Source organism: Schistocerca americana, chromosome 2 (assembly GCF_021461395.2).
Source record: "Schistocerca americana isolate TAMUIC-IGC-003095 chromosome 2, iqSchAmer2.1, whole genome shotgun sequence".
Taxonomy (NCBI): domain Eukaryota; kingdom Metazoa; phylum Arthropoda; class Insecta; order Orthoptera; family Acrididae; genus Schistocerca; species Schistocerca americana.
Genome location: NC_060120.1, coordinates 801849078 through 801869783, shown reverse-complemented (window position 1 = coordinate 801869783; position 20706 = coordinate 801849078). Strand labels below are relative to the sequence as shown.

Here is a 20706-nt window from a genome sequence, read left to right as displayed (position 1 = left end):
AGCTCCATCGCAGTCTTTAACACTGGTAGCATGCCGCGACAGCGTGGACGTGAACCGTATGTGCAGTTGACGGACTTTGAGCGAGGGAGTATAGTGGGCATGCGGGAGGCCGGGTGGACATACCGCCGAATTGCTCAACACGTGGGGCGTGAGGTCTCCACAGTACATCGATGTTGTCGCCAGTGGTCGGCGGAAGGTGCACGTGCCCGTCGACCTGGGACCGGACCGCAGCGACGCACGGATGCACGCCAAGACCGTAGGATCCTACGCAGTGCCGTAGGGGACCGCACCGCCACTTCCCAGCAAATTAGGGACACTGTTGCTCCTGGGGTATCAGCGAGGACCATTCGCAACCGTCTCCATGAAGCTGGGCTACGGTCCCGCACACCGTTAGGCCGTCTTCCGCTCACGCCCCAACATCGTGCAGCCCGCCTCCAGTGGTGTCGCGACAGGCGTGAATGGAGGGGCGAATGGAGACGTGTCGTCTTCAGCGATGAGAGTCGCTTCTGCCTTGGTGCCAATGATGGTCGTATGCGTGTTTGGCGCCGTGCAGGTGAGCGCCACAATCAGGACTGCATACGACCGAGGCACACAGGGCCAACACCCGGCATCATGGTGTGGGGAGCGATCTCCTACACTGGCCTTACACCACTGGTGATCGTCGAGGGGACACTGAATAGTGCACGGTACATCCAAACCGTCATCGAACCCATCGTTCTACCATTCCTAGACCGGCGAGGGAACTTGCTGTTCCAACAGGACAATGCACGTCCGCATGTATCCCGTGCCACCCAACGTGCTCTAGAAGGTGTAAGTCAACTACCCTGGCCAGCAAGATCTCCGGATCTGTCCCCCATTGAGCATGTTTGGGACTGGATGAAGCGGCGTCTCACGCGGTCTGCACGTCCAGCACGAACGCTGGTCCAACTGAGGCGCCAGGTGGAAATGGCATGGCAAGCCGTTCCACAGGACTACATCCAGCATCTCTACGATCGTCTCCATGGGAGAATAGCAGCCTGCATTGCTGCGAAAGGTGGATATACACTGTACTAGTGCCGACATTGTGCATGCTCTGTTGCCTGTGTCTATGTGCCTGTGGTTCTGTCAGTGTGATCATGTGATGTATCTGACCCCAGGAATGTGTCAATAAAGTTTCCCCTTCCTGGGACAATGAATTCACGGTGTTCTTATTTCAATTTCCAGGAGTGTATTTCAGTTGCGCCAATTACTCCAAACGTCCTTTCCATTTTTTGTGTATTGCTCTCACATTCCGATTAATTGTTATGAATTTCCATTTACTATGCTAGTACCTAGTAACGGCCAATAGTATGAACAACAGTCAAACGGAAGGAAAAATAATGAATTTATGACATAAATGTATTTACAGTAGACCTACTATTTTGTAAGTAATAGTGTCACTCCACACCGAGTGAAAGTGCATTGACCGAGAGCTTTCGTAGAAGTTACTGCTATGAATATATCGACAATGAAAATTATTGAATATCTACTTTCTTCTCTTCAGTCTCAAACTAATTTTGTTTTACATATTACAAATTTTTCGATTTTATTAATGTGTATATTGCAGAATTTTTCGATTTTATTAGTGTGTATATTGCAAAATTTAGGTGTTAATAGGTATCTAGGAGAAGGTAATTAAGTTATTTATTAAATGAAATATTTATCACAAAATTTTATGAAAACAGTAGTCCACATATTTATTTCTGTAGAGCTTTCTTCTTTTCTTCTTCGGCTGTTTTTCTTACTGTCTCAAAGAACTGTTCTATATGCTCTCTGTACATGGGAGAAGACTCTTCAAGACGAGAAATCCACTGGGTGATGTTAGGGTGCTTAGCAGCATCAATAGCAAATTCTGTATTGTACTGAAACATAACACAAATGGATTTTTGACCAACACATGGTAATTTCATACACTGACTACCAAAAATCAATAACATAATATTCAAATATCGTTGTAATTAAGCGATTTATTCACAAACAAAACTTATATTTTAAGTTGTAATTGATATTGGTATTAAAGAACAAGTGGTAGCTTACTGTACTGAAGAGGTAAATTATCAGTGTACTGAAGGTTTTATGACTTACTACAACTATAATTACTGCGAAAGTTACATCAAACTTGCTTAATTGTTATAAAATGTTAAACATTCATCCACATTTCTTGTCTTCTGATGAAGCTGTGACTTCGTTATAACTTCATTCAGGAAGTAAGATGAAAGCAACACGAGGAAAGGCTGTAAATTATTACACAGCTCAGAGAAGTTCATTGAGAGAGGGCACGATTGGGAATCTTTGTGGTTTGTGGGATTTAATCAAAAACACTAAATGATTTGACACATATCTGAAGGAAGTAACCATTCTTATAGAAACAGAAAACAGTTGATGTTATATTCTATTGTCTCTGTACTGAAGAGAAATTCAATTTTACTAAAAAATTTCTGTGAACCTGTTTAACAAAATAACTGGTGTTTCTCTGCTGTAAGTGACACTACTATTCTTGTACCAGAAACATAATGATTGCTTAAAAGTTGATAGTCTGTCGTTTAGGTTGTTAAACAGTTCCTTGACCTTCTTAAAAATGATGGATGCTCTTCGGGGTAATACAGAGTTTTTACCAACAATCATTCGTTCCACATGAATGGCCACCATGCTCTGTAAGATATAGATATTAGCACAATCTGGAAGAAAGCTGTAGATGTTCCAGAAAATCACAGGTGTTGCTTGCCAACGAGCGCAGATCCCATCCGCTATTGCAACACAAGCATTTCAACCGTAACACTTAAAGCCCGCAGGCGTCACTGCTGTTACAATACCGTGTTCACAATGGTTAATGCACTCAGTTCATCACCATAATTTAATTCAAAATTCGCAAGAAATCACTTTGATCTCTTGTTAATAGCACGCTATTAGTAACTTTACCCACTTTTAATCAGAAACTGTGAAGGGCATTCGATAAGTAATGCAATGATGTGTTCTCGAGCGAAGCCGAATATTCGAGCATCAGCCCCTATAGATTGAAGAAGTTCCGTTAGGTGACAGTGGTATACGTAGCCTTCAAAATGATGTCTGTAGCGGAGGTGCATTCCAAGCAGAGAGCGGTCAATGACTTTCTTTTGGCAGAAAACCAGAGCATCGCAGATATTCAGTGGCGCTTGCAGAATGTTTACGGATACCTGGGAGTGAACATAAGCACGGTAGGTCGTTGGACATTGCCTCTGTCACCTACACAACAATGTCGCACAGACCTGACGGATCTGCCGAGCGCCGACTGGCCACACATAGCTGTCACTCCTGCTGTTCTGGAATTTGCGGACACTCTCATTCGAGGTGGTCGACGGATCATAAACATCTCGCTGCACAGCTGGACGTCTTTGATGGTAGTGCCTGGTGAGTTCCTTGTTGGCTAACAGAAGACCATAAAGAGCAACGACGGATCATCTATGCGGAATTAATTGCGCCTTAGGAGGCTGATCGTGACAATTTCTTGTCCAACATCGTCACTAGTGAAGTTAAAATCTTCTGGGTTGTTAGGTCACGTCATGTTTCTTCTAAAATGTTCGACGTTTCGACCCCTCTGCTGGGATCTTCCTCAGGATCTTTTGGTGTAAACAACGCGCTGCAAGTCACCTCGGCGGACAATAATATTTTGGGTAAACATTCCTCCTCTCCTGCTCTGTCCGTTTCGAATCTAGCCACTGATGACGACCAACCAATAGCGGTAGCAGGCATTCCAACCAATAACCCTTCTCCAGCATAAGTGTGGAATACTGCCTTTCTGTCCAATGACGATGACCACCAATGGTATCCACAGGAGATGAGCTACCAACACCCCTTCTTCTACATTAGCCTATGACTATGGCCCACCGATGGTGGCCATATGAATTTTAACCAATACTATCTCTACTCCAGCACGAACCCCAGAAAACTCCCCCTTTATAAGTGGACGCGACACTCGTCTCTGACAGTGTTCTAGCAGTAGTGGACACCAAAAGATCCTGAGGAAGATCCCAGCAGAGGGGTCGAAACATCGATCATATTAGAAGAAACATGACGCGGCCTAATAACCCAGAAGATTTTAACTTCAGTGACAACGGCCACGAAAGCCCGCAGACTTACATATCGTCACTAGTGATGAAGCATGGATTCAGCACCTCGAACCAGAAACAAAACGCAATCCATAGAGTGGCGCCACACCATATGTCCTCCAAAGAAAAAGTTCAAAGCCGCATTCTCAACAGGTGGAGTCATGACGAAGGTCTTCTGGGACTCTGAAGGAGTTATTCCGTTTTTAATGTTCTCCTTCATGGTGCAACCATCAACTCTGAAGTGTACTGTGGCACCCTCAAGAAACTGAAGAAAGGACTTCGGCGTTTTCGTCGCCACAAAAATTCAAATGAACTTCACCTTCTCCATGACAATACAAGGCTTCACACAGGTCTACGCACCCTAGAATAGTTCTAAAAACTTCATGTAATTGTTCTTCCTCATCAGCCCTATAGCCCAGATCTCGCACCTTCCGACTTTCATGTGTTAGGCCCAATGACGGATGCATTCTGCAGGCAGCAGTAGGTCGATAATCACCGCCCATAGAGAACAATGCGTTGCCCGACGACTCTTTGCTAGATCACTAAAAGAACTTGGTCTCAGTAGATATACGCTTATTGGGTAGAGTTCCTAGTTTGAGCTCCAGTCCACAATCTGCCATAAATATTATACGGAAAAACCAATGTCATCTTGAACAGAGGTCGTGCTTCACCATAGTGATATTCCGCTTCGCTACCCCAAAGCAGCTCTGTCTAAAAGTCACGCTGTGTCGACGTTCCGTTAAGAAGACTACTTCACTCTGTGCACTGTTCAGATTCTAGGCAGTGCTTGTTTGTTTTTTATTTTTTAGTTCTTTTCGTAACAGAGACTTTCAGTTAGTTTAAAAACTGGGGCTTTCTAATTCCATGTTTTGCCTGTGAATAACAACAGCTGAAAGCTGCCTTCTTCTTCAGAAAGTTAACTGAATCCCTATCGGTGTTCAGAACTGGAGCGGAAAAGGTCGCTTCGGGCACGGTAAATGCATTTATAAAATTCTGAAATAAACTGCTTAACGAAGGGTAACGCACTTTTAAATCAACCATTTAGAAGGGCACAATATGTAAGCAGTAGTGTTAAAATGACGAGCGGTCACTTTGCACTGATGGTCCCTCACATGCTATATAGAGGCAAACTGAAAGAACTATTGATATTGTGGTGTCACCGCCAGACACCACACTTGCTAGGTGGTAGCCTTTAAATCCGCCGCGGTCCGTTAGTATACGTCGGACCCGTGTGTCGCCACTATCAGTGATTGCAGACCGAGCGCCGCCACACCGCAGGTCTAGTCTAGAGAGACTCCCTAGCACTCGCCCCAGTTGTACAGCCGACTCTGCTAGCGATGGTTCACTGTCTACATACGCTCTCATTTGCAGAGACGACAGTTTAGCATAGCCTTCAGCTACGTCATTTGCTACGACCTAGAAAGGCGCCGTACTCAGTTACTAAGAATTTATTCTGAACAGATAATATTGTGAATAATCCACCGTCAAGAGCGACGTTCACCATTAATGGATTAAAGTTAAGTATCAAACTAATTACGTCCGCTTTCTGAATTCTCATTCCTTGTCATGTTCCAGACCTCATGTCAGTATAGTTCTTCCCTCCTCACGCTGGCCTGCGTGAGCTAAAACGCGTGCATTTCGACCTCCATTCGTAACACGGTATTGGCTCTTCTGCCATCACAACAGATATCTTGGGACAAAAAATAATTCCAATCGACAGCCAATTTCAGATGTGATTTAAAAGCCACCCCGATTGCTGCTGTGAAGCTTGATCTATGAGGTAAGTGTAGTACTATGTAATAATTTGGAATGAAGACGTACTGCCAAACAGGACTCTGGACTGGCATAATCAGTAGCGAACTTGCTATCAAACTTGTTTCGGAAAAGTGGAACAGAACTTACCTGTTAGTTCCACTACACTCCATACGAAGCAATAATATGCCGGCCCGAGAGTCAACGGGTCTGGATGTGTATAGTCGATAATCGTTAATTAATTCGGAGAAGAATGATAAAACGTTGGCGCAGTTGCGTAAAAATAATGGATTCAGTGCCGTTTACTATATGCACTTTGAAACTTCCTGGCAGATTGTATGCCGGACCGAGACTCGAACACGGGACCTCGCAGGAGAACTTCTGTGAAGTTGGGGAAGTAGGAGACGAAGTACTGGCAGAAGAAAAGCTGTGAGGACGAGTTGTGAGTTGTGTTTGGGAAGCTCTGATGATGCTGGCACGGTAGCTCAGCGTATTCGGTGAGAGGTTTAGCCTCCCTCTGTTACAAAAAACTGAGTTAATGGATGAACGATGAACTTGAACAAGCATCCTGGGACGTCCGCCACGAACAAATTCAACGACCAATAACGAACAAACGAGATTTTTAAAAAAGGCGGTAGATCACTTGCCCACCAAAACAATTGGTCCCAAGTTCAAGTCTCGGTCTGATATATAGTTTAAACTGCCAAAAAGTTTCATATCAGCGCACACTCCGATGCACAGTGAAAATTTCATTCTGGATTTATGCACTTAAGTTTACATAAGACTTCGGACATGAAGGACATAGTCAATTTCGTAAGAGGACTACATAAGATCACATAGTAGGTCAGAAAGCACGTATCTGACCGAAGGCAGAATCAAGAAGTGTAATAAACAGTTTTAAAACAAATTGGTACATATCGAAAATATTATAATCTGGTAATAGTATTAAATTTTAGTATTAACAGATAGAGGATGATGGCAATGCACTACAGGCAATTTCCATGAATATGTATTTTTGAACTGAAGGTTCTCCAGATGAGCATCTAGGTATCCAGGACATCATAATCTATTATCTTTAGGTAAAGCAGCAGAGACTAATGGAATCAGTACCCATTCCTGTCGAGTAGTCCTGCGTTATCTAAAGTATAATAGCAACTACTGATTGAGGTTGGTAGGATAGTTTTTGTATATATTCGCAGCTCCTTCTTAAAGATTGTCATTTCATTGGCATATTCGATATAGAAATTTAATTATTCCATCACTGTTGTTAGTCGTGGTCAGGCCGTCATCATGAATAAACTCATCGTATAACTGTCATTGCTACTGTCCCAGCGCATTTTTAGTACTGACGACTTTAAAAAAAATGTTTCTGTGAAGGAGAACTTTGCTAGTGACAGTGGTGTTTCAAATGAATATTAACAACGACACATTACTAGAAATATTCTCAGGGATCGGAAAGACATTTAACCAAATATATTAGAGTCTTTTGTACAGCCTGCCTTTTCCTCCAATGCTGAGTTCTTCATGTTTAGGCAATTATCTGTCTGTGTTATCGGGCTCCTCTGCTTCCGCTAGCGAGCGAGTGATAATCGTAAACGAGGGCACAGCTGGCTTCCTCGGCCGGCCGCTATCGCCTTTTCACTGCCAGAGAGCGAGAAAGTGCGGGGGACACGTCCCACATGTTTTTGCCGTCTCAGGGGTGGGAGAATTTTTGACGATTAGTGAAATATTCAGCAGAGGGCGCCTGAGGGGCCATTCTCCATTCTCTGACTCTCTCGCTCCGACTGGCCGTGGGATTGCCCTGTTGCGTTCGTCGGTTGACGGGCAGCGCTACGTTCGTCGGTTCACACGTACAAACGTCCCTCGCCCCGTCACTGCTCCAACGTGATACGCACATGTGTCGAATGGGTCTTCATGTCTGTCTCCACAACACGTCATAGGCATTCACACGTAAGTTTCGCGTCGGAGCACACAAACGTCACCTGCGAATTAGTCATACAGTAAGCAAGGCAGCACAGTATTCGTTTGAAGGACTACGAGATATGGTTTTCGTTTATGGACTAGCCAACGGTAATGCGCATAAAGCTCGACGGTTATATGATGAACGGTATCCAGCAAGACGCTATCAACACTCGCAAGCGTTTATAGCAATTCACTGGCGACTTGGCGAAACAGGCTAGTTAGCAGGATATCATGGTGATGCTGGAAGACCTCGAACACGAGGGGATGCTGCATTTGAAGAGCCTGTTCTCGAGCGCTTCGAGGAAGCACCTACGACAAGTACTCGAGCGGATGGGCACGACAGAGGGGTCACTTATCAGTTAGTCTGGAAGGTTTTGAGGGATGACGGCCATAATGTATTTAGTTTCCACCCTGCCCAAGACCTAAATCCTGTGGCGGACTATGAACACAGGCTAGGGTTTTGCCGGTGGTTTCTGCGACGTGTTGCACGAGATCCCGACTTCTCCGCCATTGTGTTGTTTACCAACAAATGCATCTTAAATCGCGATGGCCTTTACAACAATCAAAATGTTCATTAGTAGGAAGGGGAAATTCCTATGTCACGTAGTCCACGGACACCAAGAACCACTTGGGCAGGCATTATGGGTGACCATCTGATTGCGCTGGACCGTCTGCCTCCCCGACTTACCAGGGCAAATTACCACTTTTTACAACGAACTCTACCCGGCCTGCTGGAAGATGTTCCCCTGGGCACATGACTACGCATGTGGTTGCATCATCATGGAGCGCCCGCACATAACAGTCGTGCTGTGCGCGGATATTTAAATGAACTCTTCGACGGCCGGGTAATTGGCAGAGGTGCTCGTAGGACATGGCCCCCTTGATCACCAGACCTTACGGCACCGGACTTTCTCCTGTGGGGATTCTTCTAGGTTCTAGTTCACCCACCAGGACGCGAACCACCTAGAAACGAAAAGGAATTAATGGATCGCATTCAACATACCGCCAATCACATCAGGGCAATGCCAGGAATCTTTGAAAGAGTTCGGAAAAACACCGTTCGACGTTACCAGGCTTGTGTCGCGTCAGAGGGTCGTCAGATCGAGCACCTGCTTTAAGTAAACAATGTCCTAGCTACAAAAAGGGCCCTTTTCAGGGCCGACACAATTTGTAAAAGACTTTCTGTACACGAACTAACAGCTTAATAATGCAAGGATGACGCCCTGATAAACTCCATACATAGTATGGTTGTATTTGTTGCAGTGTGCTAATTGTTTAACATGGGATACTGACGTATTTATTAAAATATCACCCTGTGCTAATTGTTTAATGTAGGATATCAATCGGCTTGTTAAAGTAACACACTGTGGTAACTGTTAAACATTGATAGTCCCGTATTTACAAGCATCTTTGGCTGACGATCTTGAAATGTGTGACAGAATCAGTCAAAAAATGTAATAAAATTGTTAATAGCAATGTAAAGCGGTAATACATTGGAGTGCTTACAGAAAATGCCATGACGTCGTTAAACATAGTAATTCAGCCAATAGGACACTCTACCACTTTGAAATTCCTGCTGTTTTGTAGTCACACGCTGTAAAGTCAGAGTGTCTTTCGTTATAAATAATGTAATATTTACCACCATTTTTCTGTCACACAGTTTGCGTAGAGGAATGGGTAGAGAGAGATGGATGGACTAGTACTTACGCTCGAATGTGACAGTCATGCTATTCTTTTATTCTGCGCAAGAGGCAGTGACTCTGATGTTCTAAATATGGCACACAGTCCCTGAATGACGAAACTCACACAACTGGAATATTAATGAAAGGAGGGGAGGGGGACACGTTTTAAGTCATCTTGTTGTGAGAGAGCCGGCCGTTGTGGCCGAGCGGTTCTAGGCGCTACAGTCTGGAACCGCGCGACTCCTACGGTCGCAGATTCGAATTCTGCCTCGGGCATGGATGTGTGTGATGTCCTTAGGTTAGTTAGGTTAAAGTAGTTCTAAGTTCTACGGGACTGATGACCTCAGAAGTTAAGTCCCATAGTGCTCAGAGCCATTTGAACCATTTGTTGTGAGTGAAAGGGTAGAGGAAGAGAAGGAGGGTGCCCTTCATTTAGGAGCTAGTACCCGCACAGTGACCTTCATTTCCTAGCAATTTTTATGACACACAATTGCCGTATAGGCGCGGGTAGACGTCGTACGTATCACGTTAGTGACCTTGAATATGCCACTTGGTATTAATTGCCCGATGGGTATGGGTGGTGACCCGTCATGCGAGGCCTGTCTGCACCAGTACCGGCCCGACAGTCTACTTATGTTGAATTTCTACTGGACGTACCAGTTTACAGGGACGTTTTACACAGCATTTCATCTCTTCGGAAGCCATCGGGATTTTCTGGTAGAACTCTTACTTTTCTTCATACATAAAACCCGAGAAGTGATAAATATGATAAATGTGCATGTCATTTTGTGTCTCCCAAAAGAGCGATCTCATCCAAATGTTCTGTTAAGGAGGCCTTTCAATATCTCTCAGCCATGGACGGGACTATCATCATTTTGGTACCGAACACGTTTCTTTATGTACAATGAGCTGCTTGTGGAGGCCTATATGTTAGGATCTGTAGATATTTGTGTCTGATTAAAATGGGTTAATAAAACAGAAAACTGTGATGGGGTTCTGAGAAAAATCAACAACAACTATCTTTTCAAATCAACGGGTGATGCCACAAGTCGACACGAAAAGGTAATTGTTTGTCGACTTCTCTCAGCCAGTGTATAGTTTCAACAGAACAGTAGATTATACACTGATGTAACAACAGTAATGGGATAGCACGTACAGGTGGCGGCAGTATCGCAAACGCTAGGTATAAAACTCCAGTACTCTGGCGGAGCTGTCAACTGTACTCAGGTAGATCATGGAGTGCTAATACATGCACTGTGCGCTCAAGCGCGCTTTCTCTCTAATATTATACTGCTGAATACGCATGTTTGGTATGGTACAAGGCCAGTCATGCCAGGAAAGTAGATTTGACTCTAAATGAGTCTTGCCGGATTATCACGGGTTGCTTAAGACGTACTCCGTGGACAAACTCCATTGCCTCGCTGGCATAGCTCCTCCTGTAATCAGACGTGCGGTGGCTGCGAGATATGAGAAAAGTAAGGCCACAACGAAGGAAGCCCGTCCCCTATATGGTCGTCAGCCCGCACATCCTAGGCTGAAATCAAGAAAGAGCGTCTTGCCAACAGGTGAGGCTGTCGTCGAGAATCCACATGCCGCAAGGATCTCACGATGGCAGGAGAAATGTCAGTATTTGGGAGAGTGGATACCTCCAAAGAAAGAACTTCCCCTTGAATATTCTGAGAAGTGGTCAATATGGAGGTCTCTCAATAGACTGCGATCAAACACAACGAGATGCAAGACCAATCTGCGGACTTGGGGTTTCTCTGTGGACTCGGTTCTTTGCCAGTGTGGCGTTGAGCAGACTAACAGCCATTTCCTTCAGTGTTCCTCATCACCAACCACCTGCACAGTGCAAGACTTTATGAGAGCTACACCAAATGCACTTTCAGTGTCCAATTTTTGGTCTTCTTTTGTGTAAAATTATGTCAACACTTTTTTATCTGTAATTTTGACACGATAAATAAATAAACAATATGGTGATTCATGTGAAAAGTTTTCCGAAATGATTATGGCCGCACGATGGAAGTAAAAGACTTCGAACGTGGAATGATAGTTGAAGGTAGACGCATGGAACATTCCATTTCGGATGTCCGAAGGGAATTCAGTATTCCGAGATGCACAGAGTAAAGTGTGTGCCGAGAATACCAAATTTCTGGCATTACCTCTCACCACACACAACGCACCGGCCAACAGCCTTCAATTCATGATAGAGAGCAACGGCACTTTCGTGGAGTTGGTAGTACTAATAGACAAGTAACACTATGCGAATTAACCGCATAAATCAATGTGGGGCGTACAATGAAAATATCCGCCAGAACAGTGCGGCGAAATCCGGCGTTAATGGGCTATGGCAGCAGACTACTGACGCTAGCGCCTTTGCTAACAGCACGATATCGCATTCAGCCCCTCTTCTGGCTTGTGCCCATGTCGGTTGGGCCGTAGAAAACTGGAAAACTGTGGCCTGATCAGATGAACCGCGATGAGCTGATGGTTAAGGTTCGAGCGCGGCGTAGGTCCCTCGAAACCATGGACCCAAGTTGTCAACAAGGCACTGTGAAAGCTGATTGTGGCTCCATAATGGTGTTAGCTATGTTTACGTGGAATGGACGTGGTCGTCTGGTCCAACTGAACCGACTGGAAATCGTTATATTGTACTACTTGGAGGCCAGACAATGATTTGATTTTTATGGATGACAACACGCCACGTTACCAGGCCGCAGTTGTTCGCGATTGGTTTGGAGAACATTCTGGACACTACGAGCGTATGTGATCTGGCTACCCAGATCACCTGACATGAGTCCGATCGAACATTTACGGGACATAATCCGGATCAGTTCGTGCGGCAAATCCTGCATTGGCAACAAATCCGCTATTATGGACGACTTCAGCGGCACAATATTTCTGCAGAGAACTTCCAGCGACTTGTTGAGTCCATGCCAAGTCTGGTTTCTGCACTACACCGTGCAAGAGAAGGTACGACGCGGTAGTGTGAATTATCCCATGAATTTTGTCACCTCAGTGTGTTGTGAACTTTTTTTACCCAAAGTTTGTAAGCGATGCTTCATCTGTAAATAAAATGTCGCATACAAACGCCGCATCACTTTGGAGTTTTCGTAGATGTCACTCTTTTATTGACTTTGAAAGTCACAGCGTTGAAACAGCAGATGGAGCGGAATGTGGAAGGGATTTAATTCGTTGGAATGTAATACTCCCATTCGCACGAAAACAATAAGATAATATGTTACCGCTGCAAAAAATGTAAGATGCATTTATTCCACCGTTTTTCATTTTCGTGGGCGTATTTTTGTGCCTTTATTCAGCATACCGATTACCTATCGTATGACGCCGACATTGTCGCCTCCGTGCTGCTTCTCTAGTTAGTCGGCGCTTTCTAGCTGGCAAGAAAATTGCTGGGTGTCCTAGAGGAATGCATAGCGATACACTGGCGAGAGCTGTGTTTCTGGCCTGAGCAACAACAACTTGGCGGTAGACGGCTCTCTGGGTCTAGGCCAAGTAAACAACAACAACGTATCGGATTACACGGGCGTGCTGCAGTCTTACACTTTCATGGGCGTGCGGAGTTTTTGCGGGCATTTCTTGTCCTGGACAGTGTATTCGGTCCGTCGCTTAGGAACTGCTGTGGTGGTTTTATAGAGTGATATTATTCGTCATTCGCATAGTTCAACTACAGGATGATTCCGTGATGATGTTACGGATTGTCAAGGATGATGAAGAAGGGTAATTGTATCAATACGAGGAGAGGGACCCTGGTCTGGAAACGACCAAGTCGAAAGACATAGCCGACAGTCGTTTTGATTCCCCTGACAGTGGAATAAATGTGTCGTTACTGTTGTTAAGAGTGTAGGTTAGGCAAGTTTCAGATTTGAAAGTATCGAACAAAATCATGGATTCTATAATGCATAACGTATTTCTTCATCTTCGCTACTGAACAGGTGCCCAATTCTCTTAAGGTACGCAATTTAGAACCCCTACTTGTTGTTGTGTTGCCGGCCGCTGTGGTCGAGCGGTTCTAGGCGCTTCAGTCCGGAAACACGCGGCTGCTGCGGTCGCAGGTTCGAATCCTGCCTCGGGCATGGACGTGTGTGATGTCCTTAGGTTAGTTAAGCATTTGTAAGTCTAGGGGACTGATGACCTCAGATGTTAAGTCCCATAGTGCTTAGAGCCATTTGAACCATTTTGTTGTTGTTGTGTGGTTCGGTTCGGTTGTTTTGGGGAAGGAGACCAGACAGTGAGGTCATAGGTCTCATCGGATTAGGGAAGGATGGGGAAGGAAATCGACCGTGCCCTTTCAAAGAAACCATCCCGCCATTTGCCTGGAGCGATTTAGGGAAATCACGGAAAACCTAAATCAGGATGGCCGGACGCGGGATTGAACCGTCGTCCTGCCGAATGCGAGTCCAGTGTCTAACCACTGCGCCACCTCGCTCGGTTGTTGTGTGGTCTTCAGTGCTGAGACTGGTTTGATGCAGCTCTCTATGCAACTCTATAATGTGCAAGCTTCTTCATCTCCCAGTACCTACTGCAACCTACATCCTTCTGAATCTGCTTAGTGTATTCATCTCTTGGTCTTCCTCTACGATTTTTACCCTCCACGCTGCCCTCCAATACTAAATTGGTGATCCCTTGACGCCTCAGAACATGTCCAACCAACCGATCCATTCTTCTAGTCAAGTTGTGCCACAAACTCCTCTTCTCCCCAATTCTATTCAATACCTCCTCATTAGCTATGTGATCTACCCATCTAATCTTCAGCATTCTTCTGTAGCACCACATTTCTAAAGCTTCTACTCTCTTCTTTTCCAAACTATTTATCGTCCACGTTTCACTTCCATACATGGCTACACTCCATACAAATACTTTCAAAAACGACTTCCTGACACTTAAATCTATACTCGATATTAACAAATTTCTCTTGTTCAGTAACGCTTTCCTTACCATTGCCAGTCTACATTTTATATCCTCTCTACTTCGACCATCATCAGTTATTTTGCTCCCCAAATAGCATAACTCCTTTACTACTTTAAGTGTCTCATTTCCTAATCTAATACCCTCAGCATCACCCAATTATTTCGACTACATTCCGTAAACACCTACTTACTGGCAATTTTTTTCTTGTTTGGTTCACGCTTTTGAAGTTACCCGCTGTAGCACCTTAGCAACAGCAGTAACGGGGCATGTATTCCCCTTTCAATGGCATGAGAATGATTTTCGCTAATGGTCGTTACTACAACATGATCGATTACCTCAAAGTGAAACGTTTGCTCTTCTCCATCAGCCCTAAATGTTTCTAAGTGCATGGCGGAATCACCCTGTTTAACTGATTCGGCGGCTTTCAGACACCAGTTTAATAAATATTTAGCTGTTTTTAACTAAGACTGTAATGCCTGTTCTCGTCATAAGTGTTTAGTAGCTGTAAATCTACACGAGAATCAAAGTAGAAAGTACTACATAAATTACATTGTATGGTGGTTTCATTTAAAATGTGACATCTACTAGTAGGTCAAAAATAACGAAGTAACATAACATGAAGGAAAACTTCCGATATCCCCCAGAAATTTCTGAATGCGTTCAGCAGGCTGTGAAACGTAAACATTTGCAGTCACTCGTCATACCGAACGTACACTATTGCGATGTAATCCACCATACCACGATTAGTGAAAATTCTTGATGGGTAATACCAAAAATGAAGTCTTCTGTGCGTACGTCTGACAACATCCACGTATTTGGCCATCTTAGTCTTCATAAGATTCGATTATATGGTTGCATTTGGACAAGTTACGTGACTGTTACACGACATACAGTATCTACTTCATTGAGAACCGTAGTATCTCACATCGGAGATTAGGTGACTCACTCCTCGTCGTTATCGAAACACAAGGTCTCACTTATCTAGTATCCAAGCTACACCCATTCGTAACACAGAAATTTCCTTGAGTTCCGTCTGTGAATCTTATAACTTTTTTCTAAAAAATATACATTCCAAGTTTCCCTTTGTTAAATGGTAAATTACCTGCTCCCCTGTTCCCCCAGTTACATTTCCTTCAGTTCTCATTTGTCAGTGGCATGTCACTTTTTCGCTTTTTATATTAGTTGTGTTTTATAACATTCCTCTGTCTTTCCCTCCTTCAATAATGTCCACTAGTGCTCACAGTTGAAATCTATCAGCTTCTAATTGGTCTTTATAGCTGTACTTTTCACAAACGAATGTAAACCCTATTTTGTTCTATTTATGTCACAATTCCTTCAACATGTTAGATTCTATATCATATGTAACTAATAACATGATTATAGTAATTAATGTGATATAAAATACGTAGAGTGCGTGCTTGGATGTAACAGAGGGCCAGATTTATCTTATCTTATCATGTTAAATACACTCCTGGAAATTGAAAAAAGAACACATTGACACCGGTGTGTCAGACCCACCATACTTGCTCCGGACACTGCGAGAGGGCTGTACAAGCAATGATCACACGCACGGCACAGCGGACACACCAGGAACCGCGGTGTTGGCCGTCGAATGGCGCTAGCTGCGCAGCATTTGTGCACCGCCGCCGTCAGTGCCAGCCAGTTTGCCGTGGCATACGGAGCTCCATCGCAGTCTTTAACACTGGTAGCATGCCGCGACAGCGTGGACGTGAACCGTATGTGCAGTTGACGGACTTTGAGCGACGGCGTATAGTGGGCATGCGGGAGGCCGGGTGGACGTACCGCCGAATTGCTCAACACGTGGGGCGTGAGGTCTCCACAGTACATCGATGTTGTCGCCAGTGGTCGGCGGAAGGTGCACGTGCCCGTCGACCTGGGACCGGACCGCAGCGACGCACGGATGCACGCCAAGACCGTAGGATCCTACGCAGTGCCGTAGGGGACCGCACCGCCACTTCCCAGCAAATTAGGGACACTGTTGCTCCTGGGGTATCGGCGAGGACCATTCGCAACCGTCTCCATGAAGCTGGGCTACGGTCCCGCACACCGTTAGGCCGTCTTCCGCTCACGCCCCAACATCGTGCAGCCCGCCTCCAGTGGTGTCGCGACAGGCGTGAATGGAGGGACGAATGGAGACGTGTCGTCTTCAGCGATGAGAGTCGCTTCTGCCTTGGTGCCAATGATGGTCGTATGCGTGTTTGGCGCCGTGCAGGTGAGCGCCACAATCAGGACTGCATACGACCGAGGCACACAGGGCCAACACCCGGCATCATGGTGTGGGGAGCGATCTCCTACACTGGCCGTACACCACTGGTGATCGTCGAGGGGACACTGAATAGTGCACGGTACATCCAAACCGTCATCGAACCCATCGTTCTACCATTCCTAGACCGGCAAGGGAACTTGCTGTTCCAACAGGACAATGCACGTCCGCATGTATCCCGTGCCACCCAACGTGCTCTAGAAGGTGTAAGTCAACTACCCTGGCCAGCAAGATCTCCGGATCTGTCCCCCATTGAGCATGTTTGGGACTGGATGAAGCGTCGTCTCACGCGGTCTGCACGTCCAGCACGAACGCTGGTCCAACTGAGGCGCCAGGTGGAAATGGCATGGCAAGCCGTTCCACAGGACTACATCCAGCATCTCTACGATCGTCTCCATGGGAGAATAGCAGCCTGCATTGCTGCGAAAGGTGGATATACACTGTACTAGTGCCGACATTGTGCATGCTCTGTTGCCTGTGTCTATGTGCCTGTGGTTCTGTCAGTGTGATCATGTGATGTATCTGACCCCAGGAATGTGTCAATAAAGTTTCCCCTTCCTGGGACAATGAATTCACGGTGTTCTTATTTCAATTTCCAGGAGTGTAGATAAATATTTAAACCTTTAAATTAGTGACACAATGTTTATGTTGCTAATGTAAATAGTAGTCGCATATGACATTTTAATCATTACAAAAACGATCCGAAAAATAAATTTATATTGCATAAACAGAAACTATATTAATGGTTCAACATAAGTAAAGTTCTTTTTTAAACGTCTGATGTATACAACAACGAGATAACCACGTTATATATTGACAGAGGTAGTCAGTTAAATTTTTCATATGTTTAAAACTTCAACAGATCTTTCACACACTTATTTAACTTTCCAGTTACAATCAATATCTTTCATCATCCTCTGTTCGAACAAGGTAATGTTCAATAAAATTTTTCTGGGTTTTTGACCGCATTGTCATTATGTAAAACTACCGACGTTTCGGTCACTGTTGTAAGTGAGCTTCTTCAGGGTATTTTTCTAAGCAAGACAAGTTACATGACTGTTACACGACATACAGTATCTATTTCATTGAGAACCGCAGTATGTCACATTAGAGACTAAGAAGGTCACTTGCAACAGTATCGAAACGTCGCTAGTTTTACATAATGGCAAAGCGGTCACAAGCCCAGAAAAAATTTTACTGTCTGTTACAATGGGCACGGAAGCCTATGTTTATATTTAAGATAATGTTGTAAATCAAATGGTTACCTCTAGAGTTGCCAAAGACACAGCAACTGCGTAATCGGCAAGTGTTACGTTGTCTCCCGCTAGCCATTGTTTGCCGTCCAGCATCCTGCTTAAGGTGTCTAAACCATCTTTCATCTTGTCGGCGTCGCTCTGAGGCACAGGTTTGCCATAGAATAGTGGTGCCTGTGGGAAAGTTATGAAAAACGTAACAGTGTTTAAAGTGTTGTTTGTATTTAGGTATTCAAGAGAATGCATAACTCGAAAGAGTAACACTCAGCACTATACAGCAATAAAGGTACAAATGCTAGGGATTATTTTAGTCGTTTGTTCCTTTTTAAGTGATACTACTAACCTCTCACACTGTTGCATGGCCTTTTAATTGAAAGAGTATGTAATGGTGGTGGTGTACTTCTCAATGACTTTGAGGTGATATGATACTAGCTCAGCCAAAGCTCTTTTTGGCAAGTTATGAGCAGTTACATAAGTAGGGGACCATACGAACTTTCCTTCAGCGATTTTATTCATACCAACAGGGTGTGCAAAGGAAGACTCGCATTTCAATATATGCAAACAGAGAGACGCAACTCTCAACCGTTTTCGAGAAAATCGAGTTTGAAAATTTTAGGCTTTCTTATTTTGCATAATTGCTGTTGGTCAAGGAGTCTGCAGCCAAACAAGTAAGTGCTTAGTTTCATACATGAGAGACCACTGGATCGAATCTTACTGCCGCTACATATCTTTTTCCATCTTCATGTAATTCTAACAGCAAATTTACCATCACTGTACAACATATCAATATCTAATGATTCATTTATTAAGTTCGTAATCTTTATTTTGGAAAAAGGGGAATACACATTTTTTAGTAAGGAGATAGGATATAAAAACGGGATACGCAAGAACTTTCAGTCAAATCAAAATATTTTTTCATGATATTATTGTATTTAGATTTGTGAAATGTATAATGTCCAACCCATGGAGCACTGCACGAATCATTTTCATGCCGATCACAGAACCACAGAAAACAATAATTATTGCAACATAACAGCAGGTGCAATGAAAGCTGAATTTTTGCGTGTGCATGGTTTTTTTTCAGTGCTTGTGTTGTAAACAAAAAACTTAATTTACATGCACAAAAGGTTCTTCGTCATCAAACAGACTCGTCACGTATCACACATATCTGATGTTAGAATTACTGGGAATGAAAAAAAAATAGCACTGCAAACGGGTTTCGAGCCACAGATCTCGTGATTATGAAAGTAAGCTAATATTTGCTGGGCTGCGGAGGAACATAACTGTACGTCACAAACTGTATTTAACAAACCTAACTGCCACATAGGTGGTATCAGTATGTGATACTAAAGCCAAGAATTAGATTCAACTGAAAGAAATGGTATATCTGTATGCGTACAACATTCCGCACTGAAACTAAGCTAGAGACAGTCGAGAGGATAAATGCTACTCCGCACTACTGTATGTTGTTAAAAATTCTCCTCAACTTTCACAGACGGCAGCATATACGGCATAGTGGTACTGATGAGAAATTTAAGATTCTTGAAAAACCTTTCACTAACTAAGGTAGCCCAGAAATTCTCCGAGAAACCTACCAGTCACTCTTTGTGTGTCTTTCTGTTTAAGTTTCGTAGCGACTCTCTTGAAAGTACGAACATTCAGTTTAACCGCGCATCAGTGTCGATATAAAGCACCACACTGTGATTAGTGGAAAAATTAGGGCAAGCTCAGCTTCTTTCAGAAAACTTCGGAAATTCTCGGTGTGTGTGGTTGGATGGAGGTTTGTTACTTGCCGTTTCCGATTTCGAGTCCAGATTTGTAATCAAACTGTCTCCCCTGGATGCTTTCTGGATTATCATTTTGACGGAAATGGCAGAGTGGTTTTCCGAATGAATCTTCCGGTCAGGGTCTCTTCACTACATATTTTTGCGGCCTGGTGGACCAGTGAGGTTTGCATTACGGCTCTCAAGAGTAGAAACAGATCATTTCCAGAGCGTAAAAAGGCTGCTGTGATGAAGTCTTCGATCGATTTCCTCTGTTACACCTTGTTTCGAATCATTTGACCAACTGGCATCCAAACAAAATCGTAAAAGTGTTTTGATGTGTGTGAGATCCTAAGGGACCAAACTGCTGAGGTCATCAGTCTCCAGACTTACACACTACTTAAACTAACTTACTCTAAGAACAACACACACACCTATGCCCAAGGGAGCACTCGAACCTCCGGCGGGAGGGGCCGCGCAATCCGTGACATGGCGCCCTAAACCGGGCGGCCACTCCGCGCGGCCAAAATCGTAAGTTGGGTCGGATGCCGGTTTATACAGCGCGGTTTCATGTAGTGGGCGATATTTGGATCACCACTTGTGGGTCCTAAAAATACCTTTGACATTCTTGGGAACGACCAAAAGTAACAAGAATTCACACCATTGCAGAAGTATTTGTACTAAACCATTTTCATTATGCTTTTGATCAATAATGACCTAACACTGATTCCTCCTTCTCTGGGAGAGTATTGCAACTGCGAATAATTGGGTATATAAATTGTCAATCGTTTCTTTACACAGTGCTTCACCAAATAAGTTTAGCTGTTTGTTCTAACCTGTATAGTTTCTCTACTTTTGGTAGTGTATCAGTCTTCTTTTGACTCAACTGTTTCTTGTTGTCTAGGTTATACCCGTACACCCTGTCTCACAACATGTAATGATATTTGAGAGAAAACGTAATGTTTTCACGTTGTTCGG

At 44.2% G+C, this 20706-nt stretch overlaps 1 protein-coding gene across 2 annotated transcripts in view; it reads right to left on the bottom strand.

The window, feature by feature from the left end:
- Positions 1 to 1640: 1640 nt before the first annotated feature.
- LOC124595769 (glutathione S-transferase D7-like) overlaps positions 1641 to 20706 on the bottom strand; it is a 70411-nt gene continuing 51345 nt past the window's right edge. For both annotated transcript variants that reach the window (XM_047134650.1, XM_047134651.1), the window contains exons 5-6: positions 17978 to 18139; positions 1641 to 1880 (exon numbers count right to left, since the gene is read on the bottom strand). In XM_047134650.1, coding sequence (XP_046990606.1) covers positions 1716 to 1880; positions 17978 to 18139 — 327 coding nt within the window. In that variant the 3' untranslated portion in view covers positions 1641 to 1715. The remainder of the gene's footprint in view (positions 1881 to 17977; positions 18140 to 20706) is intronic.